Below are 27492 nucleotides of genomic sequence, written 5' to 3'. Positions count from 1 at the left end.
TGTTCTGGACTTCTAACCTGAAACAGCTCTGTGGGAGGCCAGCCCTGAAAGCCTTGGTGTGGCCTTGGCCTGTCTATGGCTAACCAACAGCCTGGGCTCAACAGCTGGGATATTTCCTCACTCCTGGCAAGTGGTCATTCCTGATGAGCCAACATCTTTCCTCTTTTATTGTTCCTGAGGGCACTGTGGTTAATGAGGAGCTAGTGTGACTGTTGTGTGCCAGCATGTGGGATCTGTGAAGTCATCCTCAGCTAATTCCCTTGCATCTTACAGCAGAGCTATGGCATGGCACTGATTTTTAAAGACTATGCGTGTAGCTCACCTTCTCTGATGACAACAGAACTCATGCTTCAAACATTACTAAAATAATACTTTACTATGCCATACAACTAGAAATGGTACAAGTCAGAGGACATGTGCTCTGTCAATGCCACTGCCATGGATCACTGAAGATATCAACTTTACTGTCTGTCACTCTCCAATGCAGTTATAACCTACAGAAAAGGCTTGTTATGCTTTGATGAAAAAGTTAAAAGCCACATATATTCATAAGTGTTCACCTAAATGTGAGCAAGGGTATTCTACACTAGTTCAGTTGGAAGGCCAATGGTCTAGTCCCACCCCCCAGCACAGCTGCCTTACCCTCTTTTTCCTCTTTCCTTTCTTTTTGTGTGTGTTTTGGTTCTGAGACAAATGGCACACAGTCCAAGGTGGTATCAAACTCACTTTATAGTAGAGGATGACCTTGAACTCCTGATACTCCTACCTCCATCTGAGTTCTGGGATCACAGGCATGCACCACCATCATGCCTGGGTGCCTCACTACTTCTAAAAACATGCATATAATGTCTTTAATTCATTTGAATACCAGCATAATTTCTCTTGATTTGCAGTACCTGCCTTTTTAAAGCTCTCTTTTAGCACTAGGGACAGAATGGAATATTATCTACTATAGAACAGCAAACAACCATAAGCCTAAAGTGAGTTATATTTGATATAAAAAGTTGACTCTTCTTAGCCATCACATGCACAGTACAGCTAGTGCCCACTGCAGGAGTCTGAGAAGAAACTCCTCCTCTGGTCACCTCACCACAGACCAGCGCTGAATGGCCAGCACTGGCTTCCAGCTCAGCCTTTCAAGGCTGTGACTGAAACACACAGGTCTGTGGGAGTCAGAGGTGAGGTAGCACATTCCAAATGCACACTGTTTCCATACAGACACATCACCTATAGCTCTACCACATATATTTCAGTTTCCCCACAGAATAACCACAACTGTTTTTTCTACTCGACAGTCCAATCTTTAGGTGAGCCATCTGGGTATCCTGTGACATTCTATCTTGCAAAGGAACCGTCTTGCTGTACCTGCAGGACACCAGCCCTAGGCATGTGCCTCACAAACTACTGCCATATCCTAACACAGTGGCCATGTCTTGTGGTGCTGTCAGCAATGGAACATTAAGCATGAAACAGCATGTAGGTGTGGGAAGTAACAGTGAGTGTCTGAGCTCTGTGGGCCTGACAGGCTGCCAACCTGAGATAGGGCCCTGAGTAACTTGCCATTCCTCTAGTAAAATAACATAATACTAGTCTCACTGGCCAGTGACGATAGGAAAACACATGGAGTTCTTCCTATTCTCACACACATCACTCAACACTTCCCACAGCAGTGGGGGAGTATTCTTCACACATAAGCATTCCTCCAGCACATACTATCTGGGTTCCCAATTCCATCTGACTCTACAAGGCCTAACCAGACACAGCATCAGATCCCATAGCTGGGCCCCACCACACAAGACTGTACACATGCTAGACCCCTGAAGGTAGTATCACAGCTCCAGGTTGTGACCTATATGTTTAGGGTTCCTGCAGGCCCCTTATTGGGTCTGTGTCACTTGCTGGAGTAGCCCGTAGAACTCTGAGGAGTAGTGGCTTACATCTGTCCACTACTTTACTGTAAAGACCATGATGAAGGGTGACCACAGCTACCACACCAGTGTGCCTCAAGATCAAGGCACGTGGGAGGAGGTGCCTCCATACTCCCTTCAGGCCCACTACCCATCTGGATACTTGCTCACTCTGTCTTTTACTCTTTTGTCTTGTTTTGGTTTTTTGCTTTTGAGACAAAGAGTTCTTCTTGTTCTCTCTCACATATCACTCAACACTTCCCACACCAGGTGGGGGCTCTGGCTGGCCTGTCCTGTCCTGGAGATCCCCATTCTGCCTCCTGAGTGCTAGGACTATAGGTGTGTGTCACCACGTCCATCTCATTTCTTTTACTTTTTACTGAGGTTTTAAGGTCCAGGCAGGTTGATGCCATCACTGGCCTCTAGTCGCTCTCCCTTCCCTAGAGGCTAGGGAAGGGATGGGACTGAGACCCCCAAGTCCTTGGGGTTACCTTGAACTTCCTGGTGCCCAGTCCCAACCTGAGACACCACAGGCACTCAGATTCACTTGTGCCCCACAAAGGATGCTCCTACCACACTGAAGAATCTTAAGGGAGAAGAGGTATGGACCAGGGCAAAGACCAAACCCAGAATTCTTGTCACAGTCTCATACTTGTCATCAACTGAGAACCACTTCGTATTTACAGGTCAGCAGATCTCAGGCAACATCTAAAAACTGAACACCATGACACTACTTTACTTTCCAAGGCTGTTCATCAGGGGGAGGTGCACACAAGCATCTCTGAAGACAAACTTGACACCCTACACAGTGCAATTGCACTGCTAAAGGAGTCACTCTGGACACCTTCCTGCCAAGTTCCCTTAAAACTAGCATTCTAGCTGGACAGTGGTGGCGCACACCTTTAATCCTAGTACTTGGGAGGCAGAGGCAGGCAGATTTTTGAGTTCGAGGCCAGCCTGGTCTACAGAGTGAGTTCCAGGACAGCCAGGGCTACACAGAGAAACCTTGTCTCAGAAAAAAAAAAAAAAAAAAAAAAAAAAAAGAATAGCATTCTGACATATGGATCTCCAGATGCTGCATCTGAGGGGATCCAGAGCTACTTCAAACCCTGAGACAATACGAGACATACTGATCAGCGCTGTAACATATGCACAAGACACAGATAGCACACACACCTCAGCTTCAGTGGCCACAAGCCAAAGAGCTTCAGATCACCGTTTCTGCTTGTATCAGAAATGCCTTAGGATGCCATGGGTCAGAGTTGCTCCAGAATGAATGGATGGTTAGGTAGAAAACCAGAACTGAAAGGTATCTTGCTTGAGAGTTCTCCTGGCACTGAGGAACATGTGATCCCTGGTATGGCCAGCTCATTACAGCATTTCCTGATGTTCTGCTGACAGCCCAGGAAACACAAACGCTCCACTGTTCAAGATCACAAAATAATGCAGCTGAACTTGAAAGAAAGGCCCTGGATACTTGTTTATGAAGTTTTCTCTAGCAAGAATGATTGCCTACTGGAAAAGACATAAAAAGACATAATCGATCGATTGGAAAGATAAGAAGAAAGGGCTATTGTCAACCCAGGAAGAGTCTGGACACGCCCCATCTCCCTTCCCTACATGGGCAACTGTCTGCTTATGCAAACTGCCCATCACAACCCTCCCACACAAGTTCTCAGGGGCCCACTAAAGTCCTGTAAGTAACCAGCCTCCAGAGAACTCCCAGCCCTCCAGGCCTCTGCTGCTCCTCCCTCTCTCAGTCCTCCTCTCACAGTCTTCCTGTACCCAACCAGGGATCCCAGGTCCCACTCCACCCCTGCTGCTGCCTCTTCCCACCACCTCTGTCTGTGAGGCACTCAGGTGACATAGGCTTCACCTGCAGCTACCGTAGCACCACTAGCATCTTACTGCATTCTGAAAAACGTAGTGTCAATCGCCATGCCTGGGCTAAGCACCTAGCAAAGTTTAAGTGTCAGTGAATGAGGCTGACCATCAAGTTCACCTCTGACAGCTGATGTTCATCCTGAACCTCAGAGGTGGATTCTGAGTGCCTAGGCTTTGTAAACTAGCTTGACAAGCACACAAGATCACAAAGTTTTACCCCATAACTTAACAAGCAGTACCTTCAAAGGAACAGGGCACAAATCTAATCAAAGGCACCATACTAAAGATTCCTTCCTTCTTTGTGGTGACACTAAGCTAGACAACAGAATCACAAACTCAAGTGTGAGAGGCTGCCTATGGCCCAGCTGGGGGAGTCTACCCATTGCCCTTGAAGTCTGGCTTCATCTCCAAGACTACAGAGACCAGGCATGGTGGCAGCAGTGGGGAAGCAGAAGTAAAAGGATTAGGAGTTCAAGGTTTGAGACTAGCCTGGGCTTCATGGGACGCTGCTTTAAAGGGGGTAGGTAAGGAAATGGAGGGATGGAGAGAGAGGGAAGGAGGGAGACTGGTAGGCAGGCAGGCATGCAAGCAGGCTGGCTTTTTTGTTGGTTTGATACAGGGCCTTACATTAGTCTGGAACACAGTGATCCTCTCCCTTCAGGCTCCTGAAGGGAGCTGGGATAATAGACACAATCCCTGTTAGTTTAAAATTTACTAAGCAAAAAGAAAATGGACAAAAATACTAAGTTAAGTGCCCATAAGATAAAAAATTATAGCCAGGTAGTGGTGGTACACACCTTTAATCCAAGCATTCAGGAGGCAGAGACAGGGGATCTCTGTAAGTTCAAGGCCAGTCTGGTGTACAGAGTAAGTTCCAGGACAGCCAGGGCTGCACAGAGAAACCTTGTCTTCAAAAACAAGGGAAAAAAGAAGGAAGAGGAAGATGAAAAGGAAGAAGAGGAAGAGGGGGAGGAGGAAGAGGAGGAAAGGAAGGAAAAGAAAAATTAAGATAAATCTACATTTAACTGCTTTATATGCATGGATGTTTTGTATATCACTTGTGTGAAGTGTCAGTGAAAGCAAAAGGGTGTCAGATCCCTCATACCTCACAATCATGAACCAACATGAGGGTACTGGGAATTGAACCAGGTTCCTCCAGAAGCAAACGGCCAGAGTACTCTTAACCAGAGTCATCTTGCCAGCCTCTAATGTTTTTGTTTTCAGATACATTCATGTTCTTATACATGGGTGCATGTGTGTATAGGAAGGTGTGTACTCACGTGTGTGTGCACGATGTGGAGGGCAGGGGTCAACCTTTGGTGTCATTCCTCAGGAGCTGTCCATCTTGGTTTTTAAAGACAGTGTTTCTTCCTGGCCTGGAACTTTAGGTTAGTCTGGTTGGCTAGCAAGACACACGGTTCCACCTGTCTTCACCTCCCCAGCAATGGCATACCCAGTTTTTGTTTCTATTATCATTATTTATGTATGGATGTTTTGTCTGCATGTATGTCTGTGCACAGTCCAGAGGAAAACATCAGATCTTCTGGGACAGGAGATACAGATTCTTAAAAGCTGCCAAATGTGCTAGGAATTGAACCTGGATCCTCTAAAAAATTGATCTCTCTAGCTCAACACCCAACTTTTTTTTTTAATCTTTTTTTTCCAAAGATTTATTTATTTATTATATATGAATACACTGTAGCTGTCTTCAGACACACCAGAAGAGGGCATCAGATCTCATTACAGATGGTTGTGAGCCACCATGTGGTTGCTGGGATTTGAACTCAGGACCTCTGGAAGTGCAGTCAGTGCTCTTAACCACTGAGCCATCTCTCCAGCCCAACACCCAACTTTTTAATATGGGTTCTTGGAACTGAACTCAGGTCCTCAAACTTTCAAGGCAAACATTTTACCAACTGAGGTATTTTCCCAACACATCCCTCAACTCTTTCAACAGAAGTTTTTCTTAAGTGGAGGATCCCCCAGAGCCTATTGTGGCAGGAAGCCACTGAGGAAGACACAAGCTTCTCTACTCCTGTCTATCTTATTATGAGGCCTCAAACTCAGAGATCAGCCTGCCTCTGTCTCCGGAGTGCTGGGATTAAAGGCATGAACCACTATTACCTGGTGAGGCCACATCTTTAAATGAGCAGCAATGGTATAACTGATGGTTGCGATTAGAAAGAACAACTCTAACTTATTCTCAAAAAGATGATAGTCTCTACCTCACTGTTCTGTGTCATTGCCCCCTTATGCAGTAGAAAGACTCTCCAGGATTAAGTTACAACTAAGGAAAAAAAAAAAACCAAAAACAAAACAATAAAAAAGCTGGGCAGTGGTGGCGCATGCCTTTAATCCCAGCACTTGGGAGGCAAAGGCAGGCGAATTTCTGACTTCAAGGCCAGTCTGGTCTACAGAATGAGTTCCAGGACAGCCAGGGCTACACAGAGAAACCCTGTCTCCAAACAAACAAACAAACAAACAAACGTTACAACTAAGGACTATGATGGTCTCAAAGCACAGAAAAGTATGGTCTCTACATAAAGATAGCAAGCTGTCTGCCTATATCCCAGAGGCTCTGCCTTGCACTAGCAATGTCCAGGCCAGGGTCATCAACCATTCTGATGTCTACTGTCCAGGTAGGACAGGTACACATTAGGATAGTTAGCTTATACCAGCATCTAGCTCTTCCCAGATGGTCCTGCACAGAGGAACTGCAGCTCCATAGAGGGAAGCACAGGCGTACAGATGGGAAGCATGCAGGGCTGCCAACAAGAATGTGCTTCCCAGCAGGCTCTTTATTCACTGCTCAGCTTTCTTGAAACAAGTATTTCTATGATTTGCACAAGAAAAAAAAAGTACAGTGTAGACTCTCTCTGGTCTATTGCCTGTATTCTAGTCACTACCAATATGGCCACACAGATGTCCACGCTTGTCTGCATAGAGAAGACCATCAGAGATCAGAGTGAAAGTAACAAGGGCAGTGATGGAACTCTGGGAAAGATAGCAGTCCACTGGCGACAGTGTCCCCTGGCAAGTTTCCTGACAATCTCAGTGAGGAAGTGGGGTTTACTGCCATGAGGTATACTGATTCGCTCTCCACAGAATGTGCAGGCCTGTCACAGTTCAGCTAGGGTGCTTCTGTGTGCTGTGTTTTGGCATGCAGCATCTGAGACCCCTTTCTATGTATGGTCTACCCCCAAGGAGTAGTATGTACCCTGAGGAATAGCTACTACTCCAACCATGTACTATCTGCAGCAAAGGCTGGTCACCATCACTGCTGAAGGGAAAGAAGGCACCTATAGAGGCAGCCACTGAACCCATGAACCCAGCAGTGTCACTGGCAACACAGGGCTCAGGCTCCAGACCAGCACCTTCTACAGACCCTTCACAGAGAGAAAGGGCCACATGGCTCACAGCCTTCCTTCATAAGCATCAGCAAAGAGCAAAAATAGAGCAACATCCCAGACCCACACACTCTTAAAACCTCAAAGTCAAGCACTAGCATGCAATCCTCCATAAAACATAGAAGCAGCACAATCACCAAGACTTTCTCCACTTCCTATGTCTCAAAGCCTCTTTCCTATACTAGAGACAGGGATGCAGCCCTGTCTACCTGCAGGAGGAAAGACCTCAACACTACAGGAGGCTGCCTACCTCCAACCTGGCCTGACCAACCTTCAATTCACCTTTAATCACCGGCCTTCTGTGGTAGGTTCTGAAACACAGTCCCTGCCTATAATTCAGTGACTGTGCAGACAAAACACTGAGCCAGAGAGTGCTTAGAGCCATCCACTTTCACACTTCCACAGGCGCACCTAGGACTCCTTCACAGCACACCTCACCTGAGCCTGGGTGTCAGTCTTCTCTGTAAAGACCCCAGAAAGGTGTGCTGAATTCACGGCAAACAAGCAACAAGTGCTTGCTAGATGGAAACCAGAAACCACTATCCATGATACATCAATAAGAGAACCTAAAGGTCAGAAACGAGTGATGTAACATAGGAGACAAGTAGGCAGATATCCTCCTGCCTGAGCACACACTTGTCCTTACCACTCGTCCTCCCTGGCCTGGCTGTCACAGGGGGAAAGAGTAGAATGGGATATATCTGACTAGAAATGGTGAGAGACATGGCAAGGCATACTTTTTAAACTTTGCATGCCAAATACTCTCCACTCATCATAAAAAAGAAAGCACACTTAACTATTTGTATAATGCCTTCAAATAACACAAGAACCAAGAAATGCCTTCAAACAACAGAAGAAACAAGAAACCAGCTTGCCTGGCCTCTCTTGACCTAAGTTTAATGCTGTGGTAGAGAGGCATGGGACAGAGCCACATAGCAGCAAAGTAGAAGGCCACACAGAATGCCTTTAGGCCCCTCCAACAATTGGACTCCATTTCAGTCACCAAACTGAAGTCCTTTGCATTTTAATTTGCATAAAAGAAATGCAGCAGCAGACTCCTCAAGCCCATACTCCAACGCATTCGGCACTGCAGGAGGACTTCCTCTGTCACCATCTGACCCACTTTTTCTAAAGTGGAGGAAAAAGAGAGCTTGGGAGTTCCAGAGATCCACTGCTTAGGAGTACTAACTCCTGGCAAGCAGCATTTCAGTTTTCCTATGCGTGATTGGACTGCAACATGCCGCCACCACCACTTGAAAGCTATGTCTGCATTAGCCCTGGCACAGTTTAAGCTGCACAGGACGGCGGGTGGTCAGCCCATCTGCAAAGCAGAAAAACATGGGAATGCAGGATATGCTTCAAGCTTCCAAATTTATTTTTGGAGCAAAATGAAATTTCCTCCTCGGAATAAGAATGAGACTCTGTGAAATGCAAAAGGGTAAACTCCACAGTCCCGCCCCTGGCAAAAGGGCCTCAGCCCAGCAGCCTGCCAGCTCCAGCCAAACCCTTGCTTTTAGACACAGTTAAAAAGAACAAAACACACACACACACACACACACACACACACACAGAGAGAGAGAGAGAGAGAGAGAGAGAGAGAGGGAGAGAGCGAGAGAGGGGGGGAGAGAGGGAGGGAGAGAGAGAGAGAGAGAGAGAGAGAGAGAGAGAGAGAGAGAGAGAGAGAGAGAGAGAGAGAGAACAATTTTGTCCACATTACTGGGCCCATTACACTAACTGCTCAGGACCCAGCACAACCTGTACCCACAGCCACCCAACAGTAAGAGGAGGCTGCTCAGTCGCCACTCCCATACAGTTCTGCCTTGTTAGACATATACTACCTTGTACCTCTCTGATGGTCTTGATTGTCAACTCTAAGGGATTTAGTCAGCTAGCAGACATACATCTGAGAGGTTTAACTAAGGAGGAAGACCTGTCCCAAATGTGAGATGCTCCATCCAGTACAATGTTTTCCCATACTGAATAAAAATGGAAAAAGCAGGAAGCCAGAAGAATTGAATTCACCAACTCCTGCTTTCTGCTTATGAGTGTAATGTGTCCAGATGCCTAAGGCTTCATCATGACCCTTCCTGCCTTTATGGAGTGAACCTTCTTAAACTGTAAACCAAACATAAACAATTCCTCCCTTAAGTTGCTTCTGGCCAGTTACCTGCTTATAGAAACAAGGAAAGTAACTAATACAGAAAATTGGATCCGCCGGGCGGTGGTGGCGCATGCCTTTAATCCCAGCACTTGGGAGGCAGAGGCAGGCAGATTTCTGAGTTCGAGGCCAGCCTGGTCTAGAGAGTGAGTTCCAGGACAGCCAGAGCTATACAGAGAAACACTGTCTCGAAAAACCAAAAAAAGAAAAAGAAAACTGGATCCAATGAAGAAGACTGTTGCTGCTAACCTGACCATGTGATTCTCAGGCCGAACCTGGTTTGTGTGAGGCATGGGAAAGACTAAAGCTAGAGGCTAGAGAAGCCTGGAATGTAGTACAGAGCTTAATGGACCACTCTGACAGGAGCTTCAAAGACTGGAATGCTAAAAACAAACAAACAAACAAACAACCATATACACACAGAGAAGGCCTGGCTCAGAAAATAAGGAAATCCTAAGACAGCAGGTCCTCCGCTGTACAAGAATGCCTGCTGATCACTTCACTTACTTAGCTTTGTGGTACAGAGCCAACACAAAGTTTGGGGGTGGGGGGGCATTGAGCTTATGACAAGACAGGTGCAGAAAAAACAACTGTCATCTTTAGAGATTAGCACCACTGAAGAGGAATTCACAGACTACACTGGAACAACAGCAAGGATGTCCTGAAAGCAAGACTTCACCCATATGAAGGCTCCAGGTCATGAAGATTCAGATGAAAGTGCAGAACTTTTGCTTAAAAAGCAAATGAAGGGATCACTTGCTCAAAACCAAGGCCAAAGAAGGGTTTCTGTAGGTTCAGCCACAAAGGTGCACAGATGTCACCACAACTGTGATGACTTGGTCAGACCATGTCTAGATCTGGCAGCACAACTTCACAACATCACTCATATGGTCTTGCAAGCATGTACAATGCCATGACAAAGAGGAGTCATGGAGGCTGTGCTGACTAGTTTTTGTCAACCTGATACAAGCTAGAGTCATCTAGAAAAGGGAGCCTTAACTGAGATCAGGCTGCAGACAAGCCTGTTGGACATTGATAGTGAGGGATGCAGGAGGGCTGAGCCCACTATGGTGGTGCCATCCCTGGGCTGCTGGTCCTGGATGCTGTAAGAAAGTAGCATGGCTCTCTCTCCATCTCCTATTCACTCTCTCTCCATCTTCTTTCTTTCTGTTCCCACTTTCTCAGCCAGCCTCTCTCTCTTCTCTGTCCTTCTCTGTCCCTACCCCTTTCCCATAAAATTTCTTTATGCTAGGGAAGAAAGGGAGAGAGGGAGAAATGGGGAGGGGGGAGAGAGAGGGAGAGACAAGGAGAGAGCGAGAGAGAGAGAGCGAGAGAGCAAGAGAGAGCGCACGCACAAGCAGACCGAGCAATCTATAAGAAGCAAGTCAATAAACAGCATTCCCCACCTCGGTCTCTGCATTAGTTCCTGCCCTGATGATTCTTTCTTCATGATCAATTGTTACTTGGAAGTGTAAGATAAAATAAACCCTTTCCTCCACAAGTTACTTTTGGCCCAAATTAAGATAGTGGCTTACACCAAATTCCAGAAAGCTTCTGAGGCCAGGCAGTGTGTGTTAGGGCCAGATTCCCCTACAGAGAGAGAGTAGCTGTGAGGATGATACCTGCACTGCAGTGGAGATCCCAGATTCCTGGAGACAGAAGATTGAAAGACATCTGCTGAAAAAAGCTGCAGGCAGCATGCAGCTCACCAAGACACCAAGACATGTGCTACAGGCGACAGAAGTAGGGGCAATCACCAAAGCCACTGATGCCCTAAGTCCACCAAGTGCCCAGATGCCAGACATGGACCTGCCGAACCTGTCACTTGTCTGTCAGGTCCTTCTTTGTCGTCCTTGTGCCTTCCTTTTAGAGCAGAAATGTTTGCACTGCACTGATGCATACTAGAAACCTATTTTATCACTTAATTTTATTAGAAGGGCTCATATTAAACAACTGCCTTGTCTAGAAGTAACTGGATTTTTGAACACAGAAACATTAAATTGTGGGGCCAGCACTTGGCAGGCAGAGGCAGGCAATCTTTGTGAGTTTGTCTATACATCTACATAGTGAGTTCTAGAACAGTCAGAGCTCTATGTAAAGACCTTGTCTCAAAAATAAATAAATAAATAAAACAAAAAAACAAAAACAACAAACAAACAAACAAACAAACAAACAAAACCAGGAACTGGAGAAATGGCTTCATGGTTAAAGGTACACGGTGCTCTACCAGATGACCAGAATTCAACTTCTGGCACCCACATCAGATAACTCACAAACACCAGGCACTCCAGCTCCAAGGGATCCAATTCCTCTGGCCTTCATGAGTACCTGCACACACATGTATATAATCACACAACAGACACACATACACGATTTAAAAAAAATCCAGTGTTGTGGTACATGTCTTAATTTAATCACAGCACCAAGGAGACAGGCACAGATCTCTGTGAGTTCCAAAGCGATTTGATCTACATGTGGGGTTCCAACACTTTGGAGACAGAGTAGAATCTTGAGTTCAGAAGTTTGAGACAGCCCTAAGCAGCAAAGATAGACCCTATCATAAATTAATAAATGGAGCAATAGCGCATATCTTAAACCCAGGCACTCAGGAGGCAGAGGCAGGTGGATCCCTGTGCATTTTGAAGCCAGCCTGGTATAAACCTACATGAGTTTCACAACAGGGAAGTGACCTGACAGCACGAGAGCTGACCCTGAACATTTCAGGAGTTGCAGATGAGCCTGCCCTAAAGGTATGAGTGTGGAGAGTTGGCCCTGCCACTCATCTCCCCTGTGGTAATAGCGACAAAGGAGAGATACCCTCCACCCCCACCCCTTGCCCTCACTACCTGCAGCAGGTGGGAGACCTGGTCCAGAGGTCATGAGACCATGAGAGCTGTTCCCTATCCCTCATGAGACCATGAGAGCTGTTCCCTATCCCTCACTAACTACAGCACTTTGGAGAACAAGCCCTGCATAGCAGAGCTAACCCTGATGACAAGGGTGTGGGCAAGACAGCCCTGAGGGTACAAGAATGGGAGAGCTGGTCCTGCCATTTGTCTGCCATGCCTTGACATGGATGAAGGAGAGATGTACCTACCTTGTCCTTGCCACCTTCGGCAGGCAGAAGAGCTGGCTCTGAGGTCATCAGAGCAGGAAAGCTGGCCCTAACCCTTACCTACTGCACCACTAGGGAGAGCAGGGCCTGCACCTTGCCTAGGCAGCACAGTAGAGCTGGATCTGGAAGTAGGGTTGCAGGTGAGTCAGCCCCCTGGGTATGAAAAAAAAGACAGTCCTGCCTGGTCTGCTGTACAATAGCTCAGACAAAAGTGAGATGCCCTCCTCCCCTCCTTTGTCCCTCACCACCTAATGGCAGGCAAGAGAGCTGGTCACAAAGTCATGAGAGTGGGAAAGTGGGCCCTGGACCTCAACTTGGCAGAAGGGTAGAGCTGGCCCTGGTGAGCCCTCCCTAAAAGAGGCAGAATCAGCAGAATGACCAACTCTGATACTTCTCAGCCCTAAAGCCAGGGCTTTGAACTGGCCCACTAAAATATCGATCCTATCAATGAACTGAAGTGCATGAAGGGGCCAGTCTACAGATCCAAATCTACACAATTTCCATGACACAGGAGTCCCAATGAGGTTCCAGTACTGACAGTGTAACAAATGTAACAAAAGCCATAAGCCTAGTAACAGACCATTGAGTCACTGCAATGACCATTTGCAAGCAAAGAAGTATGGACAAAAGGGTATTCTGTGGGACACACTACAGCTTCCACAAGGAGACTTTTTTTTCTCTGTGATGGGAAGGTTGTAAGGGCGAAGGGTGGGGGTGGGGATGAGAGATGAATGAGATTGGGGTAAATGATGTGAAAGTCACAAAGAACCAATAGAAAGTTTTAAAAAATTAATAAATGGGGCTGGGGAGATGGTTCAGGATACTTGGTGCTCAGCCTGAGAACCTGACTTTGATTCACAGAGCTCACGGTGAAGAGAACTGAACCTAGAAAGTTGTCCTCTGATTTACTCGCAGACACAATTAGTCCATCATTAACTATAAAAATTTTTAAATAGGAATGAATAAACTTAACTATGTATCAAATATATAATTATTTTGTTAGTGTGGCCATACTAAATCAAATTACTTAAAACCCAGTAGTGGTTTGAAAAAAAAATTATTATTTTAACTGCACATTCCTTTTTTTTTTTTTTTTTTTTTTTGGTTTTTCGAGACAGGGTTTCTCTGCATAGTCCTTGCTGTCCTGGAACTCATTCTGTAGACCAGGCTGGCCTCAAACTCAGAAATCCACCTGCCTCTGCCTCCCAAGTGCTGGGATTAAAGGCGTGCGCCACCACTGCCCGGCATTAACTGCACATTCTTAATATATATTTATTTTCAGCCACTTCCCCCAAAACCGGTAAGAAATCCTGTTAGCAGTGCTCAAGAGGCTGGAACTGACACCTCTATAACTATAACTTCTAACTATTTAGTTCGTAGGCTAGAGAGGATCATCTCAAAGGAAAGGGAAAAAAACCTTCATTAAAAAGGTTTCTAAATTATTTTATTAGTAAAACTATTTATTTTATGTACATACTACTTTTGTTTTGCTTCCCTTGTTAAACAGGGTCTCCTATAAGGCTGACCCAAGCTCCCTATGTAGCCAAGGTGACTAAACTTTTGAACCCTTCCATTTCTAGTCCCACGGGCTGGGATTAGACATCTGCCACTGCATCCAGCTTTTTTCCCCTAGACTGTGACCAATTACAAGGAGCACAGCCCCCAGATAGCAACTTTGTATTATTTCCCACAAAAGGAGCTAGGGTTCTAAAGGAAGGTCTGCTACCAGGCAGGAAAGAAAGTACTAAGTAAGCCTGGGACACATTTTGTGCCAGAAAGCAATTTAACACTCTAAACTAATGGTGCCTTGGCAGAAGGACCCAGGGGCCAATCTGGAGGATTTGAACAAGTCTGAGCCCAGCCTAGGCTACATGAGACCCTGTCTCAACCAAAAGGAGCTGTCAACTTAGCAAAAGCCAGAATGTGGCATTTCTGCTGCTAGTTTGTTCTGTAGGCTGGGGAAGGCAGCTAGAGCCTCACACACGCTAGGAAAGCCCTCTACCACTGAGCTGCATTCCAGCCAGAATATCAATATTTTGGAATATCTTTGGAGTCAGTAAAAGCATTGTCTCTTCACAGATAACAGGCAGTGGCCTGGGCAGGAGAGGCCTGAAGGAGGGAGGGGTGTCAACAGTCCCCAACACGCTGGCAGACAACAGGCGTGATCCACACTGGGAGTCAGTCAGCAGACATAGGAAAAGTGGCATGCAGCTCTGAGATGCAGCTTTAGCCTGAGAACTAGCGTGACCTGAGGGGCTGACATTTAGAGAGACCATGACATATGGTTGAGGATGTGGCTTATTTGGTAGAATACTTGCATGGACAAAACCTCTGAGTCTGATCCCCATAAACAGTGTAGCACATAAACAGTGTGTGGTGACAGCACGCCTGTAGTCCCAGTTTAAGATCCTTAGCTAGTGAATTAGAGGCTAATCTGGGCTGCATGAGACTCTGCCTTTTAGACAAAACAAAACAAAACAAAACAAAAAGAACATAGTACTTAAGCCACATGTGAGCCAAGATATGACAGTGAAAGGCCAGAGAGCCACCTTCCACATATACACTGCCCCTCAAATCGCAGATGAACAAGGCTGTGTTCCTTGGAATTTTAGCCCCACTCAAACAGTTTCTCTTGCCTCACTTTACCCAGCTAAAGCCATGTAAGGTAAGCAATGTGGTGCACTCCGTAAACTCAATACTTAGCACTGGAACTAGACCTGGGTAAACACATAAGCTGTATGCAACAGGAAAACACTGTGTGTACATGCACTCTGTCCAAGTCGATACCACCCTATGGAGGGAGAGCCGAGGTACATGTCTGCTGCAGTAGAAAGGACTGTGACTAACCAGTGGCTCCCATGGCTGTCCATTCCTACTTGACAGGTGTCATTTCTTACATGTGGGACACTACCTCAGTTCTAATCAAAGGCAACTTCCCCAAGTATTTCTCCCTATTCCTGAGCCCCAAGGTAGCTCAACATCAAGCTCTGGCAGCACTGTAGCCAACTCATAACTCAACCAGACTTCAGAAAAACTCCTGGGCCTCCACACCCAGGCCTATTAGTATAACTCTTAAGGACAGCTAAGCTTTGGGGAGCTCCACTTCGGGATGTTTCAAAGCATCCTTTTCTCTTGCTGCAAGCAACCCCTCCCCGTGGCTGGGCTCAACTGCTCCTCTTCAGCCTGTAGGGTGACCCCTCTAGAGCGGTTGTGATATTGACTGCTTTTTTTCTAACTGCCCTACTTTCTCTCATCCAAGTCTGAGACAAAACACCTACTGACCAGGCCCTATCCTTTCTAGCCCTATAGCACTCTACACTGCCACCAGCTTACCCCAAAGTCCTGTCCACAGAGCTGTAACTTTAAGACCCCTTTCCTTACAGTGCTCTCAGCTCTACCAGACAACTGCCTCAATCAAAATCTGCAGATTTCAAGAGACAAAAGGCAAAATCAGGACCCTACCTGAATTTACCCTGAACAGATGTCCCCTTGAAGCTTTCTAAACCAGATGGAAATCTCATTGTTGCCAGGCAGTGGTGGCACACGCCTTTAATCCCAGCACTTGGGAGGCAGAGGCAGGCGGATTTCTGAGTTTGAGGCCAGCCTGGTCTACCGAGTGAGTTCCAGGACAGCCAAGGCTACACAGAGAAACCCTGTCTCGAAAAACAAAAAACAAAAACAACAACAACAACAAAAATCACTGCACAGGATGTAATGATAAATGCTGTGGGGTGAGCCTCTAATCCCAGCACTCAGATTGAGGCTAGCCTGGGTTAGCCAGTAATGCCCAGCCTCATAAAAAACCCAAAAAAGCATGCTGACTCCCTGAATCAAAAGTTTAAAGACAATTCCAGCCGGGCGGTGGTGGCACACGCCTTTAATCCCAGCACTTGGGAGGCAGAGACAGGTGGATTTCTGAGTTCAAGGCCAGCCTGGTCTACAGAGTGAGTTCCAGGACAGCCAGGGCTATACAGAGGAAAAAAAAAAAGACAATTCCTGTGTTTCTCCTACACATCAGGTGGCCCAGGACCAGTTATAGGACCTGAAACTGAATCTGCAACTTCATTGACCTAGAGTTGCTACACACTCCCTGGTCCCGTGGAGTGGAAAGACTAGAACACACAAGGTGGACTATTTAAAGGACTAAACAGGGCTGAAGAGGTGCAGTTAAGACCACTCATTGCACTAGCACATGGCCTGGGTTCTGTTCCCAGCATCCACAGGATATCTCACAACCATCTCTAACTTCAGCTCCAGAGGTTCCAACACCCTCTTCTGGCCTGAGAGCACTACACACACATGTGATGCATAAAGACACATGCAGACAGAACAGCCATACACATTTTAAAAAAAAAAAAATCTTAAAACTATGCAAGAGATTTTTTTTTCAGCTCTACACTAAAACTTTTGAGCACTTGTGAGAAAGCAAAAATGAACTAAATCCCACATTGAAGTACAGCTGAAACTTTAAAACTGGAGCAAAACCTAAAAGCAGCATTTTTTAATTGACAAAGAAAACTGTATATGATCAATTCACAGAGTGAGCATCACACAGCCTCTTACCTCCTCAGTCCAGGCCAGACCTGCCAATGCAGCCCTCCCCTGACTTGACCTGGGGGCAGACTTGGAAGGATGGAGACCTCTTGCATGGGAGCCAACAGAGCAGCTGAGGGACTGGAGTCTGCATTCTTTCCACAGCTGAGTGGTCAGACTGGCAGTGTCCTGCACCTCGGGTTCTGACTGGAAAGTTAACATGGAGTGCCCAGGCCTGCTGGGGTATCAGATGATAACTGACATTCTCACCATGACCTATCTCTGCTGTAGGTAGCAAGAACGTACCATCTGCTCTCCTGCTCCCCAATAATGCATGAGTAATCTCAGCTCTCAGCACCAACCTAATACATACACAACAAAAATCCTATCACAAACACTAAAACTGAAAATTATATATAGTAGCTCAAACAGCAGATTCAACACAGCAGGAGATGAGAGAAAGTGAGGTCAGTAAGCAATATCCGGACAGGACAGAGAGTAGTGAAGATAAAGAAAGAGGTGTGTAAACAGGTGGAATATAGGTGAAAGCTCTAGGGCATCTACAGTGAGTGAGCACAGGCCCTTTGACTGCTACTAACAAGGAATACAGAGGAGCTGAAAGACAAAAGGCTTCCTAAACTCACTAAATACTCCATCTACCCAGCACAAAGAAAACATCGATTCAGCCACCAGAAGGCTGAGGAAGTGGCTGTTGGTACAGTGCTTCCCTTGCAAGGATAAAGACCTGAGTTCCAGCCCCAAAACCCATGGAAAACATTAAAAAAAAAAAAAAGCCAGGCATGGTAGTGAGGGCTGTGGAGGGGAGTGCCGGCCGGGACAATGTGGGGATGGAGATAGGTGTATCTCTGGACTGCCATAGCCAGCCAAACTGACCTAATTGGCAAGTTGCAGGTCAATGAGAGACCCTGGCTCAAAAGCAAGGTGGATATTGACTGGGAAACTATAGCTGAGGTTATTCTTGGGCCTCTACATGCACACAGACTGTGCATGAATATGCACAGATATACACACAAAACACATGGTAGGTGGAGGTCTTAAAGATTGATTTCTTTAAGCAAAAGAAGACAACCCCTGACAGAAACGTGGGAAGGCAAGGGGTAAAGAGCAATAAAGCACATAACTGTGGCTGGATGTGGCGCATACCTGTAATGCTAGCACTCAGAAGCCTATGGCAGGAGGATTGTTAGTTTTAAGCAACCCTGGGCTATAAGCAAAACCTACTGAGGTTGGGGGAAGAGAAAAAGAAATTAAGAGGAGGAAGAGGAAGGGCAGCAACAATGATGCATGTCTTTAATTTTAGTGCTCAGGAAGCAGAGGCAGGAGGATCTCCAGAAGTTCAAGGCCAGCCTAATCTACATAGTGAGTTCCAGGACAGCCAAAAATACACAGCAAGATGCTCTCTTAAAGGGAAGGGAAGGAAAAGTGAGGTCAGGAGGGATGGTGATGCACGCCTGTAATCTCTGTTCCTAGAAGGCTGAGACAAGAGGATCACGGTTCACGGCAGCCAGAGCTACATGGCAAGGCCTTGTCTCCTCTTAAAAACTGGAAAGTATGTACCCCAAGTCATCGGGAAGCAAAGACTAAGCCCAAACATACCTATCAAAAAAATTAATTTCTACCACAAATTGTCCTGGAAGTTTTTCTTTCTTCCCAGGAAAATCCTGCACTGTGTGGTATTGCCAGTGAACTCTTAACAATCAAGAAGGAAAACACCACCTTCACAGGAAATCTTCCACAAAGCACAACACCAAGGAACACTGGCCACCTTGTTCATGAGAGCAATCCAACCTCTACACCACAATCTCCCAAAGGCACAAGAAGGTGATGACACAGGTCAGCCTTCCTCATGACTACTACCCTTCAAGTACAGTACTAACAAATAAAATCCAGTTAGGAGTCACTTGTAGGATTCCAAAGTTCACTACCAAACAGAAAACTCACATGACTTCCTCAAAAGATGCAGAACAAATTAAGGAATTCAATAAATACTTTTCTGGTTTTTTTGTTTTTTTTTCTGATCAGGTCCATCCAGGCTAACCTAGAAAGCATTATATACCCCAGGATGGGCTCACACTTCTTAGGAGTCTTCCTGCCTTGGCCTTCCTAATACTGAGCCGCCACATAGGAATATCACATATGAGTTTTTTTCAAAATCATTAAGAAGATCCTGAATTTGAGACCATCTGGGTTACACAGCAAAAATCTTTCTCAACAAACAATCTAACAAATTTAAAGGAAGGAAGGAAGGAAGAAAGGAAGGAAGGAAGGGAGGGAGGGAGGGAGGGAGGGAGGGAGGGAGGGAGGGAGGAAGGAAGGAAGGATCTCTTAGGAAGCTTAAAAAGAATTGTCACATTTATTTGTTTTGGTTTTTGGTTTGGTTGTTTTTTTGTTTTGTTTTGTTTTGTTTTGTTTTGTTTTTCCGAGACAGGGTTTCTCTGTGTAGCTCTGGCTGTCCTGGAACTCATTCTGTAGACCAGGCTGGCCTCGAACTCAGAAATCCGCCTGTCTCTGCCTCCCAAGTACTGGGATTAAAGGCGTGCACCACCACTGCCCGGCAGAATTGTCACATTTAACAGAGAATGCTTACCAAAGCCCTTCAGTGACTACTGCAACTGCAGATAAAACAGAGCATGAATGCTCATCAGTGCTTCCAGGACCAAGACAATGAGGCCCACTACTACCATGGATGGCAGTTAAAAGCCGTGCTGAAGAACTCAGCCAGCATAACTCCACAAGAAAATCAATCAATCAATCAATAAAATGGAGATCCAGAGCAGGAATGTGAGAGCAACTCTCTAATCTCAAAACTCAGTTCTTGTTGGGTATGGGGTCCACACCTATAATCCCAGCTTTTAGGAGTCTGGGGCAGGAAAATCACAAATTGAAACTCACCTGATCAACAGAGATCAAGTCAAAAAAAAAAAAAAAAACAAAAGCCAGTTCTATTTAGGAGCTAGAGATATAGGTCAGCAGTTTAAGAGCACCTGGCTACCCTTCCAGGGGACCCAGGGTTCAATTTCCAGCACCTACATGGTGTCTCACAACCACACATAACTCCAATCCCAGGGAATCCAACACCTTTTCTGGTCTTCAAGGGTACTGCATGCAGGTGGTAAACAGATACCCATGCAGAAAAAATAACCATACACATAAAACTAAAAAAATGTTCAAGACAGTATTTTTTAAATGAGCCAGTTCTATCTCAACACACCAACAATAATTACATAGTTGTGTTCTATCTGTAGACTCGAAGAGCAATGCTGAAAAGACACTGGCCCCATAGAGATCTGTAGATTAGGCATCCTCACAGATAAAACCCCAGTCATGCAAACTGATTGTATGTGACTATGTATGCTTGCGCGTGTGTGTGTGTGTGTGTGTGTGTGTGTGTGTATGTGTGTGTGTATGTGTGTGCGTATGTGTGTATGTGTGTGTGTGTGTGTATGTGTGTATGTGTGTGTGTGTGTATATGTGTGTGTGTGTGTATGTGTGTGTATGTGTATGTGTGTGTATGTGTATATATGTGTGTGTGTATGTGTGTGTGGGGGGGCACACATGCAGAGGTCAAACATAACTTTGAGGAACTGCTTCTCTCCTTCCACGAGTTCCAAGGCCCAGCTCCCAGGCTTGTGAAGAAGCACTTTAACTCACCAAGCCTCTCTTTGACCCAAGCAGATCTCATGAGCCAGACTTAGAAAATCCTTTTTTCTTTTTTTAATTAATCAAAGGCTTTATATGTTTGGTAAAGCTCAATAACAATATGCCCGTACAAAGAGAGCTGTTTCGCAATTAGCTAACCTAAAAAAAGTAGTTATCTGCAACTGCTCTCCATATCTGCGTGGCTCTCCATTGCTCCTACATCTCTCCTCAGACTTAGAAGATCTTAAAAACAAAGGTGAAGAATTTAAAATATCAGATCTCAAGACAACTTCTGAAGTCATCCAGTCATTTGTGCAAAGATGGCAAAGATATCACTGGAGCAGAAGAGCTACCCATCCACTTCATCACTCTACCACTGAGACACACCCTAACTCAAGACTAGCAGATCAGGACACAGTAAAGATTACTTTGGGTCTGACAGGGATTCATTTTTTTTTTTTTTTTTGAGACAGTTCACTCTGTAGTCCTAGCTAGCCTGAAACTTACTATATAGATTAGGATGGCCTCACCCTGGGAGCTGGGATTAAAGATGTATACTACCAGCCTGGCCTACACAAAATATTCGTTTTTTAATTACTTAGGTGTATGGATGTTATAGAAAGTTATGAGCTGCCATATGGGTGCTGGGAATCAAACCTAGGTCCTCTAGAATATCAGCTAGTGTTCTTAATCACTGAGCTAACTCTCCAGCTCCTACATTAAATATTCTTGGGCTGGAGAGATGGCTCAGTAGTTAATGGCTAGGCTCATAACCAAAACTAAATATTCTTGGAGGGTGAGGAGGAACCAAAATCAACCAATTGAATTACATTAAAATTTAAAACTTTTCCTCATAAAAGGATATTACTGAGTTGGATGCGGTTACACATGTGGAATTCTAGCACTTGAGCGGCTGAGGCAAGATTATCAAATATGTGAGCTATCCCCTAGGTTACATAGCAAGACCTTTATATAAGAATGTATGTAAACATATATGTCTACATATGAGATACTACAGAGAGAAAAGGCAAACACAAGAGTATAAGAACAAATTTCCAGGCTGGAGAGACAGCTCAGTGGGTAAAGTACAAGTGCCTGAGTTCTGGTGCCCGGCACCCAATTAAAGGCCAGGTGTGGCAGCCATAATGCCTGTAATGCTAGTGCTGGGAAAGCCAAACCAAGACAACCCCAGAGGCTCACAAGTCAGCCACTCTGGACAACCAGCAAGCTCTATGTTGAATAAGAGTCTGTCTCAAAATAATAAGGGACCAGACAGATGGCTAAGCAGATGGGTAGGAAGAGTACTTGCTGCTCTTGCACAGGACCAGGTTCAGTTTCCAACACCTCCATGGCAGTTCACAACTGTCTGTAAATCCAGCTCCAGAGAATCCAATTTCTCTTATCTTCATAGGCTCCTGTACCCTACACATACATGGTACACATACATACACTCAGACACATACACATATATGACAAAAATAAATACTAAAAAACTAACGTAGAGTCAAGGAAGACACACAATGCCGGGCGGTGGTGGCGCATACCTTTAATCTCAGCACTTGGGAGGCAGAGGCAGGTGGATTTCTGAGTTCAAGAGTTCGAGGCTAGCCTGGTCTACAGAGTGAGTTCCAGGACAGCCAGGGCTACATAGAGAAACCCTGTCTCGAAAACCCCAAAAAAAAAAAAAAAAAAAAAAAAGGAAGACACACAACATCAAACTCTACCTTCCACACAGATGTGCACACATGACTATGAGCATCTGCACACAAATGTGTGCACATACAGGAACACATACGAATCTGTACACATACATACAAAAATAAATTTTTAAAAAATTTTCTTCGCCAGGCGGTGGTGACGCACGCCTTTAATCCCAGCACTTGGGAGGCAGAGGCAGGCGGATTTCTGAGTTCAAGGCCAGCCTGGTCTACAGAGTGAGTTCCAGGACAGCCCGGACTATAAAGAGAAACCCTGTCTCGAAAAACCAAAAAAAATAAAAATAAAAATGTTCTTCTACTGAGGTGTGGTTGCACACACCTTAAATCTCAGCACTTAGGAGGCAGAGGCAGGTAGATCTCTGTGAGTTTGGGGCGAGCCTGACTTACTTAGGGAATTCAAGAATAGCCAAGGCTATGTAGAGAGATCATGTCTCAAAATCAACCAACCAACCAACCAACCAACCAAGCAAAAATATCTTCTATAGATCTATGTACAGAGAATGTATAAAGAACTTCAAAGCTGGGTGGTGGTGGCGCACGCCTTTAAATCCTAGCACTTGGGAGGCAGAGGCAAGCGGAGTTCTGAGTTCAAGGCCAGCCTGGTCTACAGAGTGAGTTCCAGGACAGCCAGGGCTACACAGAGAAACCCTGTCTCGAAAAACCAAAAAAAAAAAAAAAAGAACTTCAAATTAGGGGGTAGAGAGATGGCTCAGAGGTTTAGAGCACTGGCTGCTCTTCTAGAGGTCCTGAGTTCAATTCCCAGCAACCATATCATGGTTTATTAACCATCCACAATGAGATCTAGTGCCCTCTTCTGGCCTGCAGGCTTACATGCAGACAACTGTATACATAATAAATAAATAAATCTTTAAAAACAAAACAAACAAAAAACTTCAAATCAGAAACAGATAATCCAATCAACAAACAAGAAATAAAAGGTCACTCAGCACTCATGTACCTACTGAGAAGGTGCTGCACTGCAGGTGGTTACAGTCAAGAAGCCACCTCTCCACCTGGAGCTTTGCAGCACATAACAGTTTCTCACACTGCTGATGGCCATGTGGTTGTACCAACTGTCACCACAGCCACTTTTGGCAGTAACTCCTGAGGCTAATATCCACTACAATTCCACTCCTTAGAACACTCCAACAGAAACACACACATCTAGTTCTGCTCCTCCCCAAGTGCAAAAAGTATCCTTGGAAGATTAAGACTAGGGTCAGCCTCAGGGGCCCTGACTGCAGAAGGAACAGGTAGGGTCCATCGACACAGAATGCTGCAGGGCAAGTAAAGGTGTATCTCTCAAGTGTCCAGGGAAGGGTCAAAAGACAAACACTGATTTCCTACAGAAAGTCAAGCATATGCAAAGGAAACAATAGTGAAGAGCTGGACCACATTAGAATGGAGAACAGTTACTGATGGCAGGAAGCAGAGGGGATTTTCATAGGAAGCGTGGTCCTATCCACCACTTGATCCAAGCTCCCCAAGCATAACTGGAGAGCTGGCTGAGGCATACACTTGTGGCCTGTGCAGTCCTCATACATGCTCCAGCGTAAGGACACTGACTCCAGTGGACACACATGCTCATCTGGTCACATTTTTAGCCACCAGAGGATCCTGATTCCAGGAAGCGAATAGTGTAGAACAAGTTTACTCTGTGACACAGACTTGGGTCAGATATGAAGTAACTGTGGACACAAGCATGTCCTACATTTGATGAGGCACTGCAGAGCAGGAAGCCAGCACAACCTGGCAACAGGCTTACCAGCAGGTGAGACAACTCTTGCTGCCTGAAACTCACTGCCCACAACACCCACTAGCTCTGTGTCCCCTTTGCCTGTTCTTTCCAAAAACCTAATGTTGACCAACCACTGATGTAGACTTGAGCTGCCTCAAACCCAAGTGCAAAGCAGAACAAGTAGGACTCACAGCATCCTGAAAGCCTCTTGAGCATGAGGCAATGAGATCTGACCTAATTAACCTAAGACTCCAGGAAGAAAAGACAACTCTCTAGCCACCAAACAAAAACCCTCAGCGCACAACACTAACACCAAATTACTGTTTCTAAAAAGGACATTCAAACATTTAGTCCCATCTCAGAACTGACTTTACAGCTGAGAGCTGCATCAAGGCAGTCATTACTGACTTGCTAACTGATATCTGCAGACACACCAGAGTGCAGATTCCTTGAGCACCATGGAGACACCCATCATGAACGAGTAAAGTGGGGTGTCAGCAGGAATCTAAGCAGTCCCTGCTCCACGTGCCTCTCACCTTGGGCTTCGCTGGCTATACTGCCTTCTCCTTCCTGTACCACTGCCTCTGCATTTAACTCCAAGAGAGGAGGTTCTAGCATACCAGTCCAACTGTGATACTGAAAGCTCAGTAGGCATTTCAAACTCTGAAAGTCTCATCTGCCTGGGAAGAAGAGCCTCAGGATTCAATTTTCAATCTTTTCTCCCCTGAAACAAAGTTTAGTTACAGCTTATGGATGTTCTGGCGAAAGCCTGTATAGACTTTTCCCGTGAAATGAATTTATGAGAACTCATAAATGAGTTCTATTTATCCACAAGATTTCCCTAGGAAGTTGGAACTCCATGAGACAGAAACTAGAGGTAAGATACACAACCCCTGAGATCCACTCCTCACAGGTCCACAGCAGGCAAGGACAAGTCAAGACAGAACGGGAGACTCAACACAGCTCAACTGCTTCAAAGCCCCCTGTCAAAAACACTGAAGTACTTTCCCAAATCTAGGCAGTTTCCCAAAGAAGCATAACAGTGCAACGGTGTGGTCACATGGCTTTGGAGAATACCCATTTATTCCTAAATTGAATTCCTGAGAATTTTATCAGTGCTCAGAAAACACGAGAGCCATCACTTCCCAAGTGGTTACACAAAACAGCTAGATACAGTAACAAGACCATCCTGTAGCCATTTAACAGCAGACACCTTGATTTCAGTTTGATAGGGGCATACCTGTGGAAGTGCAGTGTTGAGCTGCCTCTGCAAAGAATCTCTTTCATGACCAACTTCATGCAATTTCCCCTGGGTTAACGCCAGTGTTTCTTGTGTCTCCCTCAGTGTATCCAGAAGGCGGTCTCGTTCTTCCAGCATGGAAACCATGAGCTGCTCAAAATGCGAATCAGTGTCTGGCTGTGAAGGGGAGCCTGACCCATGGCTCCCACCTCCTCCTGGGGGGCCTTCTGCTTCACTAATGGTCGGCATCACCTCGCACATCATCTTAAAAAAGGAAAGATGCAAAACACAGTCAGTAGGTGCAGAACACAAGTATCCACAAACCTGCAGCTTTCTAAGCACCACCTGTGGCTATTGAGAAAAAGGCTGACAGCCCCATAGCTGTCAGCAGCCCCAAAGCTGTCAGAGCCGATCATCCGCTCTGGCTGCACACTCTGGGAAGCAGCATGCACAGGCAATATAAAGAGCAGATTGTGAGAGAAAGTCCTGGGAACAAGAGGGGCTGGGAAGCTCACCTCCAACCAGTGGGGTCTGTTTAAAATCCACACTTAACAGCTGAAGACAGTGGGTTTCTGCTAACTTATTTTGTTCTCGTCCCCGGGAAGAAAGACTCAAAACAGTCCCTCAACCACAGAAGAAGACTGGAAACTGACAAACACCAGCACTATGGATCCAAGCATCTTCCAGGAATGTGTGCAGTCAGCTCCTGGGAAGGACTACCAGGCTCCCTGGCTTGTGGAGCTGGATATTTAGTGATCAGCGGAAAAAGCAACTGGATTTGCTTTTTAAGGTCTGGACAGAAGTGTTTTGCAAAGGCCTGCTGCTGTGTAACGGTTGGTCAGCCAACCTAACTTACATAAGTCCACAGTCAAAGACGAGAAAAGAACAGAAAGAGAAAATATACCACACTGAGAATCTAGGAAGTCGGGACAACAGGGCTAGGTAAAAAAGAAGGGAAAAGTGAGATGGAACTAGAGATTGCATGCTGTCAGGGCACAGAGTGGGGGATGAAGAGAATGCGCTGCAGGTGCATCTGACCAGGACCCGCTGACCTGGCCTGGCTCAGCTGACCCCAGCCTCACAGCCCCCAACCTCACTGAGTCTGGCCAATCTAGGCTGACTCGGACCGAACTGCTATCAACCCAGTTTGGCCAGGCTAACCGCAACTCTGCTGACCCTGCTGACCTCCGCCGGCTGACTCCACCGACCCGGCCCCGCCGACCCTGGCCCGCCACCCTGCGCGGCCCGCTCCGCCCGCCCTCACCTTGGCCGGCGGGCGCGGTTCCGGGGCTATGCGGCGGCCTTTGGGCGGCGGCCGGCTGCGGGCCGACCCACGCAGCCCCGCGGCTGCGTCCTCGCCCGGCCCCCGGACCCGCCGCCCCGCTCGTCACGAAGGCCGGCCCGCCGCCGCCGGACACTGGCGAGCGCAGAGAACCGGGCCCGGCGCGTCGCCGGCGTCAACGTGCCCGACGTCCGGCGCGTCGGCGCGAGCGTCAGCACCGCCCCCTGCGGGAGAGGCTCGCCGCGGGGCCATGCGCATGCGCCCGGTCCGTGGTAGTGGGCGGGCGGCCCATCCAGAGCTCCAATTGGCTATTGCTCGCTTTAGCTCCGCCCCCACGCCTTCCCCGGCAGGCCAACCCCCTGCCGAGACAGGGCAGCGGGTGGAACCACAGGTAAAGAACTCTGGCAGGTGCGCGCAGGTTTCAGTCCTGCTTCCGTGCTGTCACTCCCCTGCGTGTGTTAACGACACCCAAACCCCGACGTCACCCGAGTACTCGCCCCCCAAAACTCAAGACCTCTGCGGAGTCGTGTCAGGCCACCTGCAGAACCGGAAAGTGCTGACAGGCAGGGCAAAGTACCTCCTGCCTCGCACCTCTAGGCTAGCCTTCAAATGTCAGGGGCAGGAAGATTGCCTCAAGTTAGAGACCCTGACTGTAAAATACAAACAAACGCAACTGCCATCAACCCTGACGACTGAGTTTGAACCCTGGGACCCAGAAGACCTACAGTAGATCCTCGGAACCTGCATAGTCCAGAATGTTGTCCTCTGACCTGCACACATCTATCGTGTGGGTTCATGCATGCATGTACACACATTCACACACACACTAGAGTAAATGTAAAGACGACGA

The 27492-nt window shown here is 46.5% G+C and overlaps 1 protein-coding gene across 3 annotated transcripts in view; it reads right to left on the bottom strand.

Annotated features, from left to right (window-relative positions):
• The window catches only part of Ppfia1 (PTPRF interacting protein alpha 1), an 80300-nt gene extending 53633 nt beyond the window's left edge, over window positions 1-26667 (bottom strand). For all 3 annotated transcript variants that reach the window (XM_028771152.1, XM_028771153.1, XM_028771154.1), the window contains exons 1-2: window positions 26625-26667; window positions 25361-25624 (exon numbers count right to left, since the gene is read on the bottom strand). In XM_028771152.1, the coding sequence (XP_028626985.1) occupies window positions 25361-25624 (264 nt within the window). In that variant the 5' untranslated portion in view covers window positions 26625-26667. The remainder of the gene's footprint in view (window positions 1-25360; window positions 25625-26624) is intronic.
• Between the last annotated feature and the right edge of the window lie 825 nt (window positions 26668-27492).

The sequence above is a fragment of the Grammomys surdaster genome, unplaced genomic scaffold, assembly GCF_004785775.1.
Source record: "Grammomys surdaster isolate TR1022 unplaced genomic scaffold, NIH_TR_1.0 205, whole genome shotgun sequence".
Taxonomy (NCBI): domain Eukaryota; kingdom Metazoa; phylum Chordata; class Mammalia; order Rodentia; family Muridae; genus Grammomys; species Grammomys surdaster.
Note: the sequence above shows the minus strand (reverse complement) of the source record. Positions and strands in the feature narration are given on the sequence as shown.